This window comes from Poromitra crassiceps (assembly GCF_964638095.1).
Source record: "Poromitra crassiceps genome assembly, chromosome: 12".
Classification (NCBI taxonomy): domain Eukaryota; kingdom Metazoa; phylum Chordata; class Actinopteri; order Beryciformes; family Melamphaidae; genus Poromitra; species Poromitra crassiceps.
The window spans coordinates 7,286,463-7,308,122 of NC_139632.1; the positions used below are offsets into that span (position 1 = coordinate 7,286,463).

At 45.3% G+C, this 21,660-nt stretch overlaps 1 protein-coding gene across 3 annotated transcripts in view; it reads left to right on the forward strand.

Moving 5' to 3' along the window:
• csnk1g2b (casein kinase 1, gamma 2b) overlaps positions 1 to 21,660 on the forward strand; it is a 60,835-nt gene that overhangs the window by 33,345 nt on the left and 5,830 nt on the right. For 2 of the 3 annotated variants that reach the window (XM_083647922.1, XM_083647923.1), the window contains exons 4-9: positions 13,647 to 13,795; positions 14,761 to 14,995; positions 16,252 to 16,337; positions 19,053 to 19,137; positions 19,277 to 19,425; positions 20,595 to 20,675. In XM_083647922.1, the coding sequence (XP_083504048.1) occupies positions 13,647 to 13,795; positions 14,761 to 14,995; positions 16,252 to 16,337; positions 19,053 to 19,137; positions 19,277 to 19,425; positions 20,595 to 20,675 (785 nt within the window). The remainder of the gene's footprint in view (positions 1 to 13,646; positions 13,796 to 14,760; positions 14,996 to 16,251; positions 16,338 to 19,052; positions 19,138 to 19,276; positions 19,426 to 20,594; positions 20,676 to 21,660) is intronic. The other variant, XM_083647924.1, reaches the window with a different exon arrangement.

Sequence of the window (21,660 nt, forward strand, 5' to 3'; positions counted from 1 at the left end):
GCAAATCGGATTTGCCTGTAGTGTGAACATGGCCTTAGACAGGAGCAGTATTATGACATGAATGTGAATGTGTCTTTTCACACTACATGGGGGTGAGCACAAGGGCCTTAACACTGGGTGCCTATACATAAAATATCATCCGTTCAGAGACAGGCAGACGGACACACATACCACAGCAAGCCAGGCTTTCATACCACTTTAGCAGGGTTCTCCACTAGTCTGGTGCGAACAATTTCCAGCTGAGTGTTTAGTTGTGAATGAAAAACAACTCTACATGATGTTATTAAAGGCAGACTGCAGCAAGCTGGTGGTGCAGTGGAGCCTTGTAGGTTACAACTTGCTTTGAGAGTGAACACAGCAACAAACTGCAGTACCTTACTTGGGAATATACTGATGGAAGAGAAGGATCAGAACATTATTGTTAAGTGTAAGTTCAGCGTTCACTATCCTCACCTGAAGATAATATACTGATGGAAGAGAAGGATCAGGACATTACTGTTAAGTGTAAGTTCAGCGTTCACTATCCTCACCTGAAGATAATATACTGATGGAAGAGAAGGATCAGAACATTATTGTTAAGTGTAAGTTCAGCGTTCACTATCCTCACCTGAAGATAATATACTGATGGAAGAGAAGGATCAGAACATTATTGTTAAGTGTAAGTTCAGCGTTCACTATCCTCACCTGAAGATAATATACTGATGGAAGAGAAGGATCAGGACATTACTGTTAAGTGTAAGTTCAGCGTTCACTATCCTCACCTGAAGATAATATACTGATGGAAGAGAAGGATCAGAACATTACTGTTAAGTGTAAGTTCAGCGTTCACTATCCTCACCTGAAGATAATATACTGATGGAAGAGAAGGATCAGAACATTATTGTTAAGTGTAAGTTCAGCGTTCACTATCCTCACCTGAAGATATTATACTGATGGAAGAGAAGGATCAGAACATTAAACAGATGGAAGCGGTAATTAAACTGAATGAAGTGGTTTCATGTTAAAAAATCAGTTTCTCCCACGCTCTTCGGATAAAAAAAAGTGACGTGACTTGAAACGGCAAGAAAGTAGTCGGCCTTGTTATTAATAACCTTGTTACTTTAATGTCCGGCTGACAGCCGGCGCTTATGGGAAATTCTGCTTTAGGCTGCATTTGTTTGTACATCTGAGAATGGAAATAGGAGGAGATGAAGCCAGTTACTCAACCCTCTGTTGGCACACGTCAAGAAGACATACTAGTGTAGACGCATACAGTATGCTATGCAATATTGTGTGTGTGTGTTTCTGTGTGTGTGTGTGTGTGTGTGTTTCTGTGTGTGTGTGTGTGTGTGTGTGTGTGTGTGTGTGTGTGTGTGTGTGTGTGTGCGTGTGCGTGTGCGCGTGCGTGTGCGTGTGTGTGCGCGTGTCACTATCACTATCACTGGAAGTGACAAGTGTGTGGTGGTCTCATGTAGTGATCATCACCTGCCAGCTTCCTGTGGCTGGTTGTGCGCCAAAGCGAAAGCCCTCCACTGTTGATAGGGGGCTGGGCCATTAGGGCTGTCCTGGACTATTTATACACGGCGCTCTCCAAGCAGTTGGGCCCTTATCGTATATCTGCTTGGATTGCTTCCTGAGCCACAGGGCCACAGTGCCTTATGCCCCGCCCACTGACTGTGTTGCAGCAGGGAGCCCAGGGAAACTCTTCTAGCAGCCATTGCTAAAAGGGGGGTGTCCCATCTCTCCATTTTGGCTGTTCATCATGTTTTGATATGTTCTCCTGTGCTGCTTTGAGTTAAAGGAACAGCGCGCCCTAAAATCCAAAATACATATATTCCCTCTCACCTGTAGTGCTATTTATCCATCTATATCATTTTGTGTTAGTTGCCTGAGTTTTGGAGATATCGCCCGCAGAGTTTCTGTCTTCTCTTGAATACAATGGAACTGGATGGCACTCGGCTTGTGGGTGCTTAAAGTGCCAAAGAAATACATTTGATAAACTCAACAGCAATGTCTCTTTCCAGAAATCATGACCCCGTTACTCAAGATAATCCACAGACCTTGTTATGAGCAGTTTCATAGAGGAACTATTTTCTTTTGACCGAACTACACCCCGCTAGCTGCTAGCTAGTTCCTACATGAGACTGCAAAAGAAAATAGTTCCTACATGAAACTGCTCACAACAAAGTCTGTGCATTATCTTGAGTAACCGGGTCATGATTTCTGGAAAGAGACATTGCTGTTGAGTTTTTCAAAACATTTTGGTGCTTCGAGCACTACAAGCCCAGTGCCATCCAGTTCCATTGTATTCAAGAGAAAGCAGACATCTCTGCGGCCGATATCTCCAAAACTCAGGTAAATAACACAAAACGATATCGATGGATAAATAGCACTACAGGTGAGAGGGAAAATATGTATTTTGGATTTTAGGGTGAGCTCTCCCTTTAACTGTCTTCCATAATCACATACACAAGCTCAAAGATAGCACTAACTGTCATCTCCTCTGTCCTCGATTCGAGCAGTAGATTTCATCGGTCCAGTCCTGATCTGGTTCTCTCTCTGCCTCGGTTTGGTTGTTTCCTCTGGTGCGTTTAAACACATCCTGACTATCCCTTCAGACCACTACTGGCCTTCAGCTTGACTGCTATTGACTGTGGTCAAGATTGAGACCACATCCATTAGCTGAGCAGCCCAGAGATAGAGCCACTTTCATTAGCTTAGCAAGCTAAAAATGGAAGCACACACTTGTCTTTCCCTTCATACAATGGAGTGGAGATGCCTTTGACCCCCCCAACTGGTGACTGCATGATGCTGTGACAGATAGCAGCTCGCTATCTAGCATGGGAGGCATGAAGGCAATAGATTAAATCCACTTAGGTTGTCAACATCGCTAAATGGGGGCCATGTGACCCTGTTAGCCCCACACAACCCAAGAGCCTGAAATATGTCGCAGTGTGGACTACTCAGCGCTTAACACCCGAGAGGAGCTTATCCACACAGTGTTAATTCTCTCCTGTGCTGTCCTGTCCTGGGCAGATAGATCCCAGCTGTTGGGGAATCCTGCCTCCCAAGTTCACTAACTTGGTGACTATCCAGTCACTTGCCACCGGTGTTGGACAAGTTACTTTCAAAATGTAATATACGACATATTACTAGTTACTTTCAGTTGAAAGTAATAAGTTACTTTACAATTTTGCCTTCTGTGTAGAGTAACTTGTTACTATTACATTACTTTTGCATTACTTTGACCAAAACAACAGAAGCAGCAGAATGACATCGCCGCCCCGGAACCATCCCGAGAAATAATTTCCACCGCCTTGAAGTCAGTGTAAACAATCCAAAATTCTAAATGTTATCCTTTTCCTTTGTTATTGTCATCTATAGTGGTTATTTGCATAAAAACACACAGTTTGATTAGGAAATGATTGTATCTTTTTGAAATATGTGCTTTGATTTAATAAAATGTAACTCAATTTGTAACTTGAGTTACTTGACAAAGTAACTGGTATAATATTACTGAAATCCTATAAGTAATAAGTTATATTACTGAGTTACTGCTAAAAGTAATATTACATGTAATATGTTACTTTTGTAATGAGTTACCCCCAACACTGCTTGCCACACAGTCCTTGTTACACCCCAAGTTTCAGTTCCCAAGCACATATCTGTCTCATGCTTTTCTACATAGGGCCCAACGCTGCATTGAAACATCAGTGTTGGGCAATCAACAAGAACTGGAATATAGAACTTCCCTCATATTAAGTACATCTGTTCAAATGTGACTGGTTGTTTGTGTAGACATAATGCAGATCTTTTAACTGCATTGAGATTTTAATTCCATGTGTACTTTGATAAGAGTTGAGGAATAGCCAGCTGCCAATAGCGATTGCTCCGAGTCTGGGGTAATATACCCGTTAGGACGTAGCGGCACCAGTAATAGCCACAAATAAAGTAAATGTGTCACACGTAAGTAAGCCCTCTACCAGTTAAGCGGAGAGTCTGTGGTTTCTTCTCCAGCCATTATCACTGTGGTTTCTTCTCCAGCCATTATCACTGTGGTTTCTTCTCCAGCCATTACCACTGTGGTCGGGGGAGCGACTTCGGAGACATCATCCTGCTTTTATGGACCAACTATCAATTATTGAACAGGTTGAGTTAGCTGATGCAATGAGGCATACACAGGTTCTCGTGACTAATGTCATATATGTGGTGGTAGTCTCCGCTTGAAAATGATAAAGATTTCAATGAATATTGCCTGTGAATATTTATCAGCTCCATCTTGGCTTTTTGTAGCAGTTGCGTCAGTGACACAGGATCTATGTGGATCATGTTTTTTTGATGTGCATCATGGACTTTCTATACCATATCCATGATGCCATGTAGGTCACTGACAGCAAAATCAATCGTGCGCTTTTATGTGTAGGCTGCTGCTGTAGAGGGATTCTAGGTCTTGATGTTTTCAGAGAGACGTTTAGTCCTGGGGGAAATTGAGGTGTCACCGGAAGAATAATACACCACCAGAGTCAAACATTAGCCTTTTTCACTTCCCACCCAATTCACCCATTTTGTGTCTAAAATGCAGGAAGTAATACAGGTGCAAGCAAAACGGGTAGCGAGGGCCCCGGCACTGGATCACCAAATGGATTGGAAGTTGGAAACCCTCATTAATCTTCTGCTTGCACCTGTGTTACCTCCTGCCTTTTAGACACATACTACAAACTACTTTTCATGGTGATATTTAAAGAAGATGAAACACGTAATTCACTAACACATCTGGAAATGAACTACCGTAAATCAGAAATTGACATTGACGATATATGTTTTTTTATTATAGTTTTATCTATTTTACGATGTATTATAGTATACCGTAAAACTTCAATTAATAGCCCGGGCGTTTATTTACAAAATACAGTATGTAGCCAGAACCCGCGTCTATATGGGACCTGCGGCAATTTGGGACCTGCGTTTAAATTCTTTTTGCGCAAAATTCTTGCTCATCAAAGATTGTAAATACTAATAGTATCAAATTGTTTATTTAAACCAGTATGAATATTACTTGGATAAGAAAATACACTATTGATATCTGGTGTGACCGTGCCACCTGCTATTTGGTGTTTTTCAGTACAGTAAAGCCTCCCAAACATGATCCACGGTAAAACAGCTCTGCTGCCGTTGCTTTCCTACAGGGTGAGAGGTGCCTCCTCTGTGCGGCAGCTGCAGCGCTACACTTGGCACGCTGCAGCACTGCTTGAATTTGCCACCGTGCGCTCGGCTCAAAGTTCAAATTGTTTAAACTGTGACCTTTGAACCACTGACCTTTCTCCGCTCCTACCTCACGGTGACGGAAGAGAAGATCGTTTATCATGTGAAGGCGGCTTAATTGTCGCATGCTGCCTGGAGCATGCGTGCATTGATGAGAAGGGGAAACGCTGGCAGAAAAAAGAAATCGATATTCACTCGCAATTCTCAAACAAATTATTGAACCAAACCCGACCGATTTAGTGTAAAAAAAAATAATCAGAGAAACGAATAGAAAAAGCTCAGAATGAAAATGTATTGCTGGTGAACACATTTCCGCGCCATAATTACGCACCTCTCGCATTCACTGTAGTTGAGCCGACCGTGCATGTCAGTCCACACCGTGCATGTCAGTCCACACCGTGCATGTCAGTCCACACCGCGGTCTCATCCATGGTTATGATGTCCGCTCGCTCGTCTGTATCTTCTTAGTCTCAAATCCATGTTGAAAATGTGACAAAATTCACCAGCTTCTCTGTGAACTGGCATCTTTCTAGAGAAACGGTTGTCTTCTGACAGAAGGGTTGTTGGTGGAGGAATCTGTCAAGCAGCAAAATCTTCCCTGTCCCTGCTGTCACTCACCGAGGCATTTCTTTAGCCTTCATCCTGATCATTTTACGGGAGTCTGAAGTCGGGTTTCCAGCCACCTGTTTTTATGCGAAATCTCAATTGGCGCATAAAAAGTGGAAACGCTGCAAAATTACCAAAAACCTCCAAATATCACAAAAAGGTTTTCATGCTTGAGGGAGGTGGAAAAGTCGGGTGTATCGATAAAGGGAAAATGCGATAAGTGCAGTGGAAACAGATTAAGCGATATTCCGTTGTCTCTCCATGCAAACATGACATGCCTTGTAGCCTACACAACACACGGTAAATAGGCTACGCAGCACAATACCCGCCGTGGTAAACAGAAGAAGACTGGGATATTAACTTTAAGGCGACTCACTTCTAGAATTAAATGAAATTGTATTCACTTACAATCTGCTCTGTGGATTATAACGTTATGCTTGCCGAGTCGCACCTGGTAATCCAGAAATGGTGTTATGATACCTTTGTCTACTTGTAGATCATCAAGAAACCTTCAATGAATAACGTATTCGCAAAATAGCAGCAGATGGAAACGCGCAATCGCGCATTATTTTGCATTTTCTTTTGCCGACTTTCTGAAAATTTCGCTTAAAATTTGCGATACCTTTGGATGGAAAACCCAACTTGAGGTGATGTGCCCGCATGCTATGGATCAGCTAATGTTGTGATGTCGCAAATGCAAGTTAAAAAAAAAAAAAAATGCGTCAAATTGAGACCCGCGTTTATTTACAAAATATGTACCCAGACCCCGCATCTACTGTATATGGGACCTGCGGCAATTTGGTACTCGGGGGTACCAGTAACACGGCACCCAGACTAACCCTAGACAAAATCTAAAGGGCTTTCTACGCCAGCACTTAAGCTTAAAAATGTAAGCTTAAAATCGGTGGTGACTGTTGTCCTTGGTGAACTAGGTTTCATCGACGGCTCCAGGCTCAGTCAGTGCAAGCTTGAGCCGTGCTGATCATATTTCAGCCCTGTTAGAACATCTCCTAATGGAGGTCACTTCTCCTCCTCCTCCTCTCTCCCAGTGCACTCCACTCCACACGTTCACACACACCACCTCTTTTCTTCTTCTCCTCCTCTCTCCCAGTGCACTCCACTCCACACCTTCACACACACCACCTCTTTTCTTCTCCTCCTCCTCTCTCAGTGCACTCCACTCCACACCTTCACACACACCACCTCTTTTCTTCTTCTCCTCCTCTCTCCCAGTGCACTCCACTCCACACCTTCACACACACCACCTCTTTTCTTCTTCTCCTCCTCCTCCCAGTGCACTCCACTCCACACCTTCACACACACCACCTCTTTTCTTCTTCTCCTCCTCTCTCTCAGTGCACTCCACTCCACACCTTCACACACACCACCTCTTTTCTTCTTCTCCTCCTCCTCCCAGTGCACTCCACACGTTCACACACACCACCTCTTTTCTTCTCCTCCTCCTCCTCTCAGTGCACTCCACTCCACACCTTCACACACAAACACCACCTCTTTTCTTCTCCTCCTCCTCTCTCAGTGCACTCCACTCCACACCTTCACACAAACACCACCTCTTTTCTTCTTCTCCTCCTCTCTCCCAGTGCACTCCACTCCACACCTTCACACACACCACCTCTTTTCTTCTTCTCCTCCTCTCTCCCAGTGCACTCCACTCCACACCTTCACACACACCACCTCTTTTCTCCTCCTCCTCCTCTCCCAGTGCACTCCACTCCACACGTTCACACACACCACCTCTTTTCTTCTTCTCCTCCTCTCCCAGTGCACTCCACTCCACACCTTCACACACAAACACCACCTCTTTTCTTCTCCTCCTCCTCTCTCAGTGCACTCCACTCCACACCTTCACACACACCACCTCTTTTCTTCTTCTCCTCCTCTCTCCCAGTGCACTCCACTCCACACCTTCACACACACCACCTCTTTTCTTCTTCTCCTCCTCTCTCCCAGTGCACTCCACTCCACACCTTCACACAAACACCACCTCTTTTCTTCTCCTCCTCCTCCTCCTCTCAGTGCACTCCACTCCACACGTTCACACACACCACCTCTTTTCTTCTTCTCCTCCTCCTCTCCCAGTGCACTCCACTCCACACGTTCACACACACCACCTCTTTTCTTCTTCTCCTCCTCCTCTCTCAGTGCACTCCACTCCACACGTTCTCACACCACCTCTTTTCTTCTTCTCCTCCTCCTCTCCCAGTGCACTCCACTCCACACCTTCACACACACCACCTCTTTTCTTCTCCTCCTCCTCCTCTCCCAGTGCACTCCACTCCACACCTTCACACACAAACACCACCTCTTTTCTTCTCCTCCTCCTCCTCTCCCAGTGCACTCCCACTCCACACGTTCACACACAAACACCACCTCTTTTCTTCTTCTCCTCCTCTCTCCCAGTGCACTCCACGCCACACTCTAAATCTTTCATACACACCATCTATTTTCTTCTTCTCTCCTCTCCTCTCTGACATTTCATCGTAGGGCAACATTGTGTTCAGCTGCCACGATGCAGCCCTCCCTCTTGCCGTGTGGCCATGAGAAGGCCTGCCTGGAGATACAATAGGTGGGATTGTCTCGGACACATTCCACTCTCGTCTCAAGAGAGCCGGGTCACAGCACCGCTGAGGTTGGCTCGCACTGAAAGCCAGCACAATTTGCTGTTTGCTGGCCCATAATGCTGAGCGCACAACTACTGAATGTGTTTGTTGCTGCAAATGACAATATAAAATGTTTGTTGTTGTTTTGGGGGCGGGCTTGATCGAGCTATGAAAGTCAATTGGTGACCCCCCCCCCCCCCAATATGGTACAGCCCTAGTGGCCACTGATTGGCCTGTCGTTTTCTGGAGAGAACTAAATTGCTGTCTGCTCCTGATCGTGATTGGCAATCATGCTCGGTTGTTCAGTTCTGCTTTTCAAGTGTTTACTGTCACTGGAAAGCGCACATTTGTTGCGTGGGAGAATAGTTCCACTATTCCGTCTGTTGTGGTTGGTTGAGTCGGTGACAGTTTGGTGAAGTTGCCCAAAAACCTATTTTGTGCAGCTGTTGCTTGTACGACGCTTCTGTGGCAACTATACATCTTCAACTGCAGACAGAGATCTCACCAAATGATCCTGTACAGTGAAGACACCGTAATGCCATCTGGATGTGACACTGTTCACTTCCTGTGTAGTTTGTGTTCTTTGATGTCTTACTGGAAATGTTCTCTTTGTGAAATACCTCTAAATGTCTGATTTAGTGGTCTGTCTTGAAAAGCAATTCATGTAAAAGGCTAAATGAATGAAATCTGAAATCACCCCAGAAACAGGCTTCATGCACTTACTTTCCACCAGCTATTTTTTCCTTCGCGGCTTAAAACTCTCAGGCACCATGCCTGATTTCAGACACGCCTGATTTTCAGTTTCAAATGAATATAATACTTCATGCAATACATTGTAAACATTTCCTCCTGGGCAACTTTTCAGGCTCACAAATGTGTTCTTGCTTCAACCACTGAGCAGAAGACCGTTATATACTGTGTGCTTTCCTCTTCATGTTGGCTTTGAATAGCCTCCACATTTAAGCCTAACTCTGTTGAGTCAGCCTCCCAGTGATCTCTGGTCACTGCCTCGTCTGTCGTGGGCAGGCCAGCATTACCAGGCAAATCCTGCAGCCAAAAGTGCACACAGTGCCTGGCTGCATGTGGTGCAGACATTGCCTGAATGTGCAGACAGTGCCTGCATGTGCAGACAGTGCCTGTGTGTGTGTGTGTGTGTGTGTGTGTGTGTGTGTGTGTGTGTGTGTGTGCGCGCGTGTGCGTGCATTACAGTGCCTGTGTGTGCATGCGTTTGCATACATGCAGTTTGTCTTTCCCTGTGGGACGGACGTTGAGGGGTGGTCAGATTACACCGAGTGTAATCGTCGGCGCCCTGACTTACAGCCGACATACTGTAGCACACTGAACACACTGAACACACACATAGGCACACTGAACACACTGAACACACTGAACACACACACATAGGCACACTGAACACACACATAGGCACACTGAACACACTGTGCTGTCTTCATTCTCACTCTCACCTTCTCTCTTTCACACATTCTTTTCTCTCTTTCAGGCAAACATACGTGTTCTCATTAATTCATTCATTCAGTCACTCGCCTTCACTCAGTCACCTATCTCACTCTCTCTGTTTTACTGTCACATGCCATGCACACACACCCACACAGTACACACACACACACACACACACACACACACACACACACACACACACACACCCACACCGTACACACACACCCCACAGTACACACCCTGCTCTGCCAGCAGCACTGCAGTCTGTTGCACCAGCTGAACCTAAGTTCTCTCTTAAGTTAGGGTGTAAAGTCCACACTAACTGCTACGTTCAAACTAGTTAGTTTGACACTAAACTTGTGTCTTTGTTTAGTTGCACCACGGAGACGTAAGGTACATTTTAACTAGTAGACCGTAAAAGTCCACACTAACCAAAATAGTGTCGCAGAAAATGACGTGTACAGTATCTGTAGCCAATCAGTGAAAAGCACGGTTGAAACAGTGTTTATTTACCGTTGTTTAATTAAGTGGAATGAAAACAGTGGGGACATGTTTCCCACCGCAAATGAGTGCTTTCATATTTCATCAACACTAAACCAAATGAGAATGTTATCGAGTAACGTTTGTTTAGGTTCATAATACTGTTAATGTTTATCTGTGAGCTCTTCATCATCATGGCTAGTAGTACGCTAATTGACCACCATCCTGCCTCGCTAAATTGTTGCTGTTATTTTCATTGTATGCAGTGACGACGCAGCTTTGGAAAACAAAAGCGTGAGTCATAAATATCAAAGGGTGTAATAAGTTATCACGGAGAACGCGTTACCGACGCAAAACAACGCTGCGCCATGGTGCCAATATTGCCAGCTGTGCCAATGACCTACTTTACAGAGGACTTTACACCTACAGTAGTAAGACGTAGGTGTAAGATTTAAGTTCTAACTTATGCCTTAACTATTTCACTTGGTGAAACCCAAATATTTTTTTGTAGTAGTGCGTAAACTCTGACTTAGTGAGACTTTACGCTCAAACTAGGTTACGTTTCAACTTACGCACAGCTGGTGCAACCCACTGCTGATGTGGCAGCTCTGGGTTAGTTAGTGTGCCCTCAGGGAGAGGCCTCAGGGAGAGGGCCATTACTGGGACAACTGTGTCTTTGGCACCAGGGAATGGAATGAAGGTCCCTGTGTACACACACAGACCACTGTGACCTTGTAGCCTGAGCCTCAAGGTCATGCCTCTTCAAGTGCCCTTGAGTGTATGGGTCAGAAGTGTCCATGAAAGTTCATAAACATTGCAGTGGGAGAGAGCGGCAGCGAAAATGCCAGATAAAGATGAGTCCAACTTAATATATATGTTTATACCATGGTCTGGGTGAATACTCGATTCTGATTGGCTGCAGGGTGTCCATTAAGAAGTGATGATGTACACCTCGTCGGGCATTAACCCTTACATGTTGCCACATTATTCAAGAGTGTTTGCTAAATGCGGTTGTGCTTCCTCATGAGCCGCTGTAGTTTGTTCTGCTGAGACAAAGCTCGCTATGGTCGGGAGCTTTTTACTGTCTCACCTGATTAGGAAAAATGAAACAAGATGGAGCAACATTTAATAGTGGAAAACAACCTTGGATGCAGCCAGCAGCAATTTCAGGTCATTGTAAGACTACTTGTTATGATATTAATACCAAAGATTAGGTCTTTAACAGTGAAATGTATACCGGTATGCAATGTCAAATTGTGTTTGATAGTTTTTAGAAATATACACGTAATGTCTCCAAAAAGCACAATAATGCCATTCAAATCAGTTCCCATGCCACGGGCAAGAATGGACCCCTGAAATAGAGGGTTAGGCTGCACTGTGATGCTGAGCCATCTGCATTCCTCTGAAGTCACACGCACGTCAGCAGGAAACAGGGTGTGGTGCTTTCTGGGAGCAGCACACAGGCATCGTGGCTATTAACAGCTCCCGACGACAGGTGTGTGGCTTACCTTCACCAGCGCTCTACTGTCTGTTAGTAGTACTACTGTCATGTTTCTCCCACTGCTCTGTGTTTCATGACCACAGATATGACTCTTGTTTTAATGTTAATTTAATGTTCATAATTCTATAGGTTTTGTTTTGGACACGATTCCACCGATTCCTACACTGCAGAGGGAACGTGACTCCGCTCTTTCTGAAGGGGGGCAGACTGTTTGAACTGTACTCATTGCCTATAGTGCTGTCAGAGCCTCTCCTCCTCCCACACCAGGTTACTTATAGAGAGCCAAAGTGACCGCCTACTTCCTGCTTCAGCACTGTACCAGAGATTTTCATTTGCCATTTATTTTCCCATAACCATTTTGTAAAATGCTTATAAAAATAGTTTTACTTGTTCAAAACCAAACGGTACAGATGTATTTAGAAACGGGAGAGATCGCATAACATTTCACTCGGAGCAAAACGTTAAAAAAATGCGGGTTTAAAGAAAATATTTTTTCTGTGTTGTTGTTTTTTAGTTTTGGTCTGAGTGAAATGTTCTATGGTCTCTCCCGATTCTAAATATAGCTGAACCGTCTGGTTTCACCAAGTAAAAACTCTTTTTATAAGCATTTTCCGAAATGTCTAATGGGAAAATAGATTGTGGAAGAAAACCTCTGGTACAGCGCTGAAGCAGGAAGCGACGTTCACTTTGCCTCTCTATAGTGCTGTCAGAGTCTCCTCCTCCCACACACCAGGTTACTTATTGTCCACATTCTGATTGCTCAGCTTTGGCGCATGCATGCGGCACCTTAAGTTTCACATGACTTGCTGTGTTTCTACACTAATTGTTGAATTGTAGAGATCAAGTTTTGAAACATTTGCATGATCAGGGGGACACACGTGTGAATTGAGTAGGAATGGGAGGAGTCAAACGCTGACACCATTTCTCTGGTTAACCCATTGATACCTGATGCAGCATTTGTGTGTGTATCCCTTTAAGACCGCGAACCGCGTTAACGCGGTTCGCGGTCTTAAAGGGATACGCACACAAATGAGGGATATACACGCAAATGCTGCATCATGTATCAATGGGTTAACTGAAGTGTTTTCCGGCAGTAACACTACCGGGGATAAGGATTCACTTTCCACTGGGGGCCGCCCATGCTAAAAACAGAAAGAAGCGCGGCCTCCTCATGACATTGTCAGGCATGCTGGATAAAAGTAGAACCTTTTAGTCTGTCAAACATTCTAATTGGATTGTGATCATATGACGGCGGCACGGTGGCTCAGTGGTTAGCACTGTCGCCTCACACAGCAAGAAGGTGGTCCCGGGGTTCAAACCCCCGGGCCGTCCCAGGTCCTTTCTGTGTGGACGGAGTTTGCATGTTCTTCTCCCCCGTGTTTCGTGTGGGTTTTCTCCGGGTGCTCCGGTTTCCTCCCCCACCATCAAAGAAAGACATGTATGTTAGGGTTAAGACTCCTGTCAGTGCCCCTGACCAAGGCACTGGCAAAAAGAACTGGAGTTGGTCCCCTGGGCGCTGCACTGCAGCTGCCCCACTGCTCCTAGTTCTAGGAAGGTTCCTAGTAGAGGATGGGTCAAATGCAGAGGATGAATTTCCCCATGGGGATAAATAAAGGATAACTTAACCTAACTGATGTAATTAAGGCCAAGTTGATCTCTGATGGGCTTGATAAAAATAAAAACTGTGTGTGTGTGTGTGTGTGTGTGTGTGTGTGTGTCTGTGTGTCTCCTCTCCACAGAGGGAATCCCTCAGGTGTACTACTTTGGTCCCTGTGGGAAATACAACGCCATGGTGCTGGAGCTGCTCGGGCCCAGTCTAGAGGACCTGTTTGACCTCTGCGACCGCACCTTCTCCCTGAAGACCGTCCTCATGATAGCCATACAGCTGGTAGGGGGGCGTGGCCTGACAGACAGTTAGATAAGCCAGCTTCTGTGGCTATAAGCTTTCCCGTTTGAATGTGACGACCAGCTGGCAAAACATTTGGGCTCATGGGAGAAATGCTACGGCAAGGTGTGGTGAAGAGAAATGTGTGGGGGGGTGGTGGTGGTGGTGAAGAGAACATCAAAACAGATCATACCTGTTCACCTGCTCGCCATAGCTCGTTTCCATGTATCATATCGTCACCCTCTTAAAATAATGGCCTAAGTCACTTTTTGAGGAAAATTATATTTTTGTCTAAATCATCTCTTCGTGATGCTGGCCACCTCTGGTAAAATGGCCTAAGTCCTTAATTGAAAAGATCATGCTGTTCCTACCTGGTAGTGCAATGGCCTATGTCAAGCATGTGACTTAGGCCGTTTTATTTTTGGCCTAGGTCAAGACAATGTGACTTAGGCACATTGTCTAAGTCACACAAAAAAACAGCCTAAGTCACACGCTTGACATAAAATGCAACTGTAAGTCAGGCCTAAGTCAGTTTTTTTTGCCTAAGTCACAATGGCATGTTCGTAAATTGGCCTAAGTCATCTAATCAGTCATCTAATCGTTTTATGTGACATAATTGACAGTGTTAATTGTATGTCAATAGTCATCTATTGTCATAAAACAATTGTGGAATGATTAATAAATATCATCTATTCTGTATATTTGGTTCAGTTTTTTATGTTTTCTGAAAAACTTGAAAAAGTGACTTAGGCCATTATTTTAAGAGGGTGACGATATTGCATTCATTGTATTACATTTGGAACAAGTGCTAGAAGTGTTAGTTTGGGATCATGATATTAGCACTGTCACAGTCAAATCTGGCTGTAGAATTCCTCCTCTTTGCGTGCTCGCTGTTTGAAAACTGCCTGGATGATTCAGCGATTGAAATTCCAGATCCGAATCTTTGTCACACTTTTCTGCCCCGCCAGATAACGAGGATGGAGTACGTCCACACCAAGAGTTTGATATACAGAGATGTGAAGCCGGAGAACTTCCTGGTCGGGCGGCCAGGGAGCAAGAGGCAGCACACCATCCACATCATTGACTTTGGTCTGGCCAAAGAGTACATAGACCCCGAGACCAAAAAACACATCCCCTACCGGGAGCACAAGAGTCTGACTGGGACAGCGCGCTACATGAGCATAAACACACACCTGGGAAAAGGTGAGAATGAGAACTTGAACTAATAAATGATGTTGTTGAAAAGAGATTTAGGAGTCTGAGTTTGAATAACTCTGTGAAAATATAGAAGTAGGTTGGCCGTTAGCCTTTTCTCAACACTAAGCCATGTAAGACGTATCTGCATGTCAGCTACAGTATGTTAAACCTAGGGGAGCAATAAGCAGAATTCTAATTTTAAGCAATAAGCCTTGTAAGTCTGTGATTTACAGTGATTTTACAACAGCTAAGAGGTGTTCAAGGCACGCTGCGAAGAACACCCCTTAGCTGTTGTAAAATCACTGTAATCCATGAATTGCTTAAAATGAGAATTTTAGGCGTTACAATGTCTTACATTTTATGACATTTTAATCAAAGTTTAAAAAATGTGTTGGATTATGAAGTTAAACTGTTCAGCCCGGTCAGAATTGATCGGAGCACACCCAGCTACTGTGTCTCGATGTGGTGTGTGGGCTAATGCTACTTTAACTTTGGTAGTCTTTTTGCCAGTATGGACATGAAATAGGTCTTAAATTGCATAATGGTGGTGAAAAGGTTTTAGGCGGCGTGCACATACGTATGAACGCTTTGGAAATCATGTCGAGAGCGCTTCCATTGCACACAAAACACAGCTTTCTGTGTGCTTTGTTTTGTTTCCCCCTGCAAGTCGTGTGCAGTACAGTTTAGGACACAACGACCACACGGACGGTAGCCAGCTGGTTTCATCTGTTTGATGTTGTTCACTGTCAACATGAAAGCCAGATTATTGCCAATTCTGGCAGCAGCGGAGGTTGAATATCCTTCTGGGAGGAGAAGAGGTAGGAGATGTGAAAAGACGAGCCGCGCGCTTTTCCTCCAAATGTTCAACTTTTTTCAGCGTAAACGTCCAGAGCGCTCCGCCAAAAACAAAAGACGCCACCAGTGCTTAAACGCCAGGTGCGTTCCTTGAAAGAGGAGCGCGCTTAGCGCGTCCTTACATAGAGAATGAATTGCAGAAAGGCGCTGGCAGCTCAAATAACCGCGTTGTATGTGCACACCGCCTTAAACGGTCTTAATTGAACTTGTTGGAACCTGGGAAACCCTGGGATAACTCATAATGTGTGACTTGTTCATCATTACACTGTGTATATCTATATCTCTGCTCTCTGTGGTCTTTTGCCTGTTCACTTTGCCAGTTGGTAATGCTGCTAGGAATTTGTGACTTTGTTAGCCATTCTTGTGCTATGGTTAACCTGGTCCTCCTCCTGTCCTCTCTCCTCCAGAGCAAAGCAGAAGGGATGATTTGGAAGCGCTGGGTCACATGTTCATGTACTTCCTACGAGGTAGCCTCCCCTGGCAGGGCTTAAAGGTACGGTATCATCACATTGGCACAAACCGCTGTGATCATTCACACAGATGTACCCTTTTCCTCTTCTACTTTTGGCTGCAGTATTGTGTTTTATACAGATCCTACACATGAGCTCAGGCACACAGAGCCTGGTGTTTTATACAGATCCTACACATGAGCTCAGGCACACAGAGCCTGGTGTTTACCCAGGCCTTGGAAAATAACAGCATCCTTATACACTCACGACACTGGAAGGTCTCCTCACTGGGTTTTGGGTGCGTGTTTTTATGCCTCCACCGGCGATACCCGGGCCGGAGGCATTATGGTTTCGATTATGGTTCCGATGTTCGTTAACGCGATATCTGAGGAACACCTTGACGGAGTTTCATAAAATTTGCCTCAAATGTCAACTTGGATTCAGGGATGAACTGATTCGATGTTGGTGGTTAAAGGTCAAAATTCAAGGTCACTGTGACCTCACGAAAGCCATTCCTAAGCTCGTTAATGCGATATCTCAGGAATGCCTTGATGGAATTTCGCGGAGGCGTATATCCGCGGTGCGGTCGTTCTTTCTTTGGTTTAAAATGCGTGATGGTTCACTTCTGGCAACCTTGTCTTATTGTGAATGTGGAATCTTTTTTTTGGGGGGGGGGGGGGGGGGGCAGAAGCACCCCCAGCCTCAGTCTCTGTACTTGAGGTCACACCCAGGAACTATTCACAGCTTGTTTTGAAGTGCTGCTGTTGCGTAAGCCGAACCTGATATCATCTGGGGCTTATCAATGCTTATACCATGGTCTGGGTGAATACTCGATTCTGATTGGCTGCAAGGTGTCCATTAAAAAGTGATATTGTACAGTGATAATGGACACCTAGCTAAATGGTCTGTTCACCGTTCATATCAATGCGCCATAGTTTCATCAGTGTTATCAGGAGAGCAGTTTGAGCTCTATACCCCCGTTAAGGGTTAATATGACAATTTTGGAACTTGAGAAAAAAATTGAGTCGGTCAAAGTAAGTATTTAAATCACCCCTGTGTGCTCAGTTTATCAAAAATAACTCTTATTTACAATTTTGATTTTCGTTTCGGAGATTTTTTAACCTCGCGTCATCAGGCTCTTCTCGGCGAGAAAGAGGAGATTTCCCTCGCTCGTGCACGAGCCCGGCCTTTGACACAGAGAGAGAGAGAGAGAGAGAGAGAGAGAGAGAGAGAGAGAGAGAGAGAGAGAGAGAGAGAGAGAGAGAGAGAGAGAGAGAGAGAGAGAGAGAGAGAGAGAGAGAGAGAGAGAGAGAGAGAGAGAGAGAGAGAGAGAGAGAGAGAGAGAGAGAGAGAATTTTCGTTTCGGAGATTCCCTCTCCTGAGAGAAGCCGGCTCTGTTCTGGTCAGCTGACAGAAACCGGGCTCTCAGCTGTCAACTGTCAAACCTCCTGTTTACAACTTGCAGCAACCAGCAGCCAGGCGCTCTGGGAGAGCGCGCGCTGCCTCTTATCACTGATACAAATCAAGGGGTCCACCCGCTATGCACAAATCAAGTCAAAGAGGAAAAAGACGAGATCAACAAAAAGAAAACAACGCAATGGGCAGTTAACAGCAACACACTGAGAGACGTCCTTGTACAAAACATACCTGGACTCCAACATACTGAAAGCAGATAGTTTTCACTCTACTCCTGCCTCGCGCCATTTACGTCTTATAAGACCCGCAGACGTTAACGCAGAGAGTTCTCTCTGCATGTCACCACATACAGCCCCCGCTGCTCTGTGTTAATTCCTGAAACTCGATCGCTCTTAAATGTTAATATACTTGGCCAATACGTATCTATCATACAAAATAAAGCAAGCTGCCAAACGGTAATGTCTTCATTTAATGTAGAACGCAAAACATCGTTAAACCCGCATTCCTGTGATAAAGTTAACGTTTGAGTCGGCTTTAAAACGGAGGGTGGTGGAATAGTGGGAGGGACTATTTTATTTCGTGGAAGACTGATTTACAGTATGAATAACAGACATTTAGTGACCATGGTATAAGCGGGTTAATGCACTTCGAGGTGTACATTATCACTTTTTAAGGGACTTCGCGGAGGCAACCATCCTCGGCTTCGCCTCGGACGGTTCACGCCTCTCGCGTCGTCCCTTAAAAAGTGATAATGTACACCTCGTCGTACATTAACCCTTACTTAATGTTCTCTTCCGTTATATGAAGAAGCTCTTCGTCAGTGTGCATGTGGGCCACACACACGCACGCACACACACACACACACACACACACACACACACAGACACACACGCATACACACACACACACACACACACACACACACACACGCGCGCACCAGTAATTGCTTTTCAATGTTCATGATCCACTACAGGGAACTGCCATCAAAGCTATAAGTGTGTTGTGGTGAGACAGGCAGAGCAGTTTAAGTGTGTTGTGGTGAGACAGGCAGAGCAGTTTAAGTCTGTTATGGCGAGACAGGCAGAGCAGTTTAAGTGTGTTGTGGCGAGACAGGCAGAGCAGTTTAAGTGTGTTGTGGTGAGACAGGCAGAGCAGTTTAAGTGTGTTGTGGTGAGACAGGCAGAGCAGTTTAAGTCTGTTGTGGCGAGACAGGCAGAGCAGTTTGAAGTATATTGTGCAATTTGCGCAGCTTTACTTTGTGGAATCTGTCCCTTTCTCTGTTTTGGTCATGTGGGAGGAGGAGAATTGGTGAGCTGCTGCTTTACAATGTGTCTCCCTTCTAGGCGGACACTTTGAAGGAGAGGTATCAGAAAATCGGGGACACCAAACGAGCGACACCGATCGAAGTGCTTTGTGAGAGCTTCCCCGGTGAGTAGAACCCACCATTTCCCTTTGTTTGGTGTCCTCCTATATATATATGTGCCTTTTTGATTTTTCTGTCTTTTTCAGCCAAGTGTCTTTCCCAAGTGTTTATTCAAATGTGGGACTTGTTTCTCCTTTGCTACAGAAGAGATGGCCACCTACCTGCGCTATGTGAGGAGGCTGGACTTCTTTGAGAAGCCTGATTACGACTACTTGAGGAAACTCTTCACCGATCTATTTGACAGAAACGGCTACGTCTTTGATTATGAATATGACTGGGTCGGCAAGCCACTCGTAAGTCCCTCTTTTCCCTCCCTCTCTTCCCTCCCCCTCCCGCTCCTTCCCTGTTCACAGCTCCTGATTGGACCATCAAGCTCATGGCTGCACTTTATTGCTCTCCATAGCAGCAGTTAGTATGAGGAACATAGCACAGGCTCTTTTTGGCTCATTTCCACCACACATAACAGCACAGCTCTACTCTTACCTGGCCTTACTCGTCTCTACTTGATATAGACTTTGCTTCCACAGCAAGTTTACTTGCCTCCGCCCACACCTGGTCGTCATAGCGACCGGCCGACCGCATAATATGCCCTCCACCCATAGCCCAAGTAGGCTATAACGTATAACGTTAAAATTCAATCCATACACGGAACTTTTAAACTACTTACCGTAATATGAAATCCTGTTGCCTCTATATGACCTACATGGGCAAATGAGACCATCGGCCAGGCGAATGGATATCACTTTGTTCTTACTCACATGCATGCGCTGCGCGGGGGACGGGGGTTATGCTACGGGGAGAATGGAAGCCACCACCCCAGAAGCCACTCACCAGGCAAGACCGCGGCTTCGCTAAACCCCCGCCTCCGGCCCAGCGGAGCCGACGTAACACACAACTATAAGGGCTTCCCGAGCAGCGGACTTTTTCTCTCTCAAAACAATTGAAAACCACCGTCATGTTAAGGCTGAGCAAGGAGATCGATTTTATTTCGCCAGAGCCGAAGGCAGCAACACAAAAAAGACTGATGGAGAAGAGAAGGTACAGTCCCACTAAACTGCTATCCTGCATTGACAGAAAGTATCCAGACACAGTAGACACGATTCTGCCTGACCAATCAGTCGTCTGCAGTGTTTTCACGTCACCGTATGGTACCGGCTGGAACCTCAACAAAGCAGGGACCAAAACCAGCACGACTGAACCCCGACTCAACCCGGGGCTGTCCAGGTTTTTGATCGGTGGAATGAGACAAAAAAAAAGCAAGTCGAGCTGGGTGCTAATACCAGCGGTGGAAATGGGCCATTTCAAGCCCTGGTGTCTAAAACCCCGTCGCATTGTTGGCCACTAAATATTCTCACCTTGCCCTGAATTCAGCACCGTCATGTTTCCTTCCTCTGCTCTGCTCTCTCATTTCCTCTCCTTTCTTCACGTCTTGACACTGAGGTCTCCTCCTTGCTTCCCACAGCCCACACCCATAGGCCCTATCCCCAGCGACACGCCCCTGCAGCCCAGCAGAGACAAAGCACAACAGCAGACCAAAAACCAGGTGAGGTCACCACTGTCATCGCACGACGACACCACACCCAACCCACCCACCCGCCCGCCACACGCCCGCCCGCCCGACCAGCCAACCCCGTCATTCAAGTTCCCCTGCCAGCCTACTGTTATTGATTGCAACTATGAGCAACTTCCTGGAGAAAAATGGCTGCTGTTCAGTGCCACTTCCTCTCTATTTCTCTGTCTCTCTCTCTACACTCTTGACTACTTTGCAGCGAAACCTTAGAAATCTTTGTCAGCTACTAAAACTTAAAAAAATGGTCGGTTTGCTTTCAAATGAAATGACATGCTGGATCCTGAGGCTGCTCTGGCTGTGAGACAAAGCACTGTTTTTGGCTTGGGAGTTGATCCTACACACATCCTGTCACACTAAGCTCCAGTCATTGCATGCATGAGTTGAAAATGCAAAGTGCATTTTTCATACCAGTAATGACACGCCTGTATGCTTAGTGTGTGACAAAGTGTATACTTTTAATTCCTTTTTATCGGCATGCTATCCAAGCCTTGATCTTTTGATTTTGACCGGTAGGACACGAATGATAGCAGTTCCCTAGGTTGCAGGATAGTAAGTATTATCTAACGTTTTCATATGAAAAAGTTGATATGAAAAGCTGATTCATACAATTCAAAGGTGCAAATCAATCAGGTTGTCGTGCTTTGATTAGTCTGACTCATTGTTTCCCGTAAAGAAGCCATATACTGTGTACGCACTGGGTTCGGTTTTATGATTGACTTACGACTGTGGACTCTAGCCTCTATTCATCACCTTCCGTCTGATGTGATTGGCCCGGCAACATCACGACAGCTTTTGAAGCTCTCAAAGCACCGCCTCCTCGACCGCGTCTGCGTCTGCAGAAACCTTTGAACATCCCGGTTAAAACGGTCGGCCGTGTCGAACAAACGAGCAGCTTGAAACATTTATTCTGCAGTGACATATGATCTGACGGGATGAGGAGAAAATCAATAATGAATAA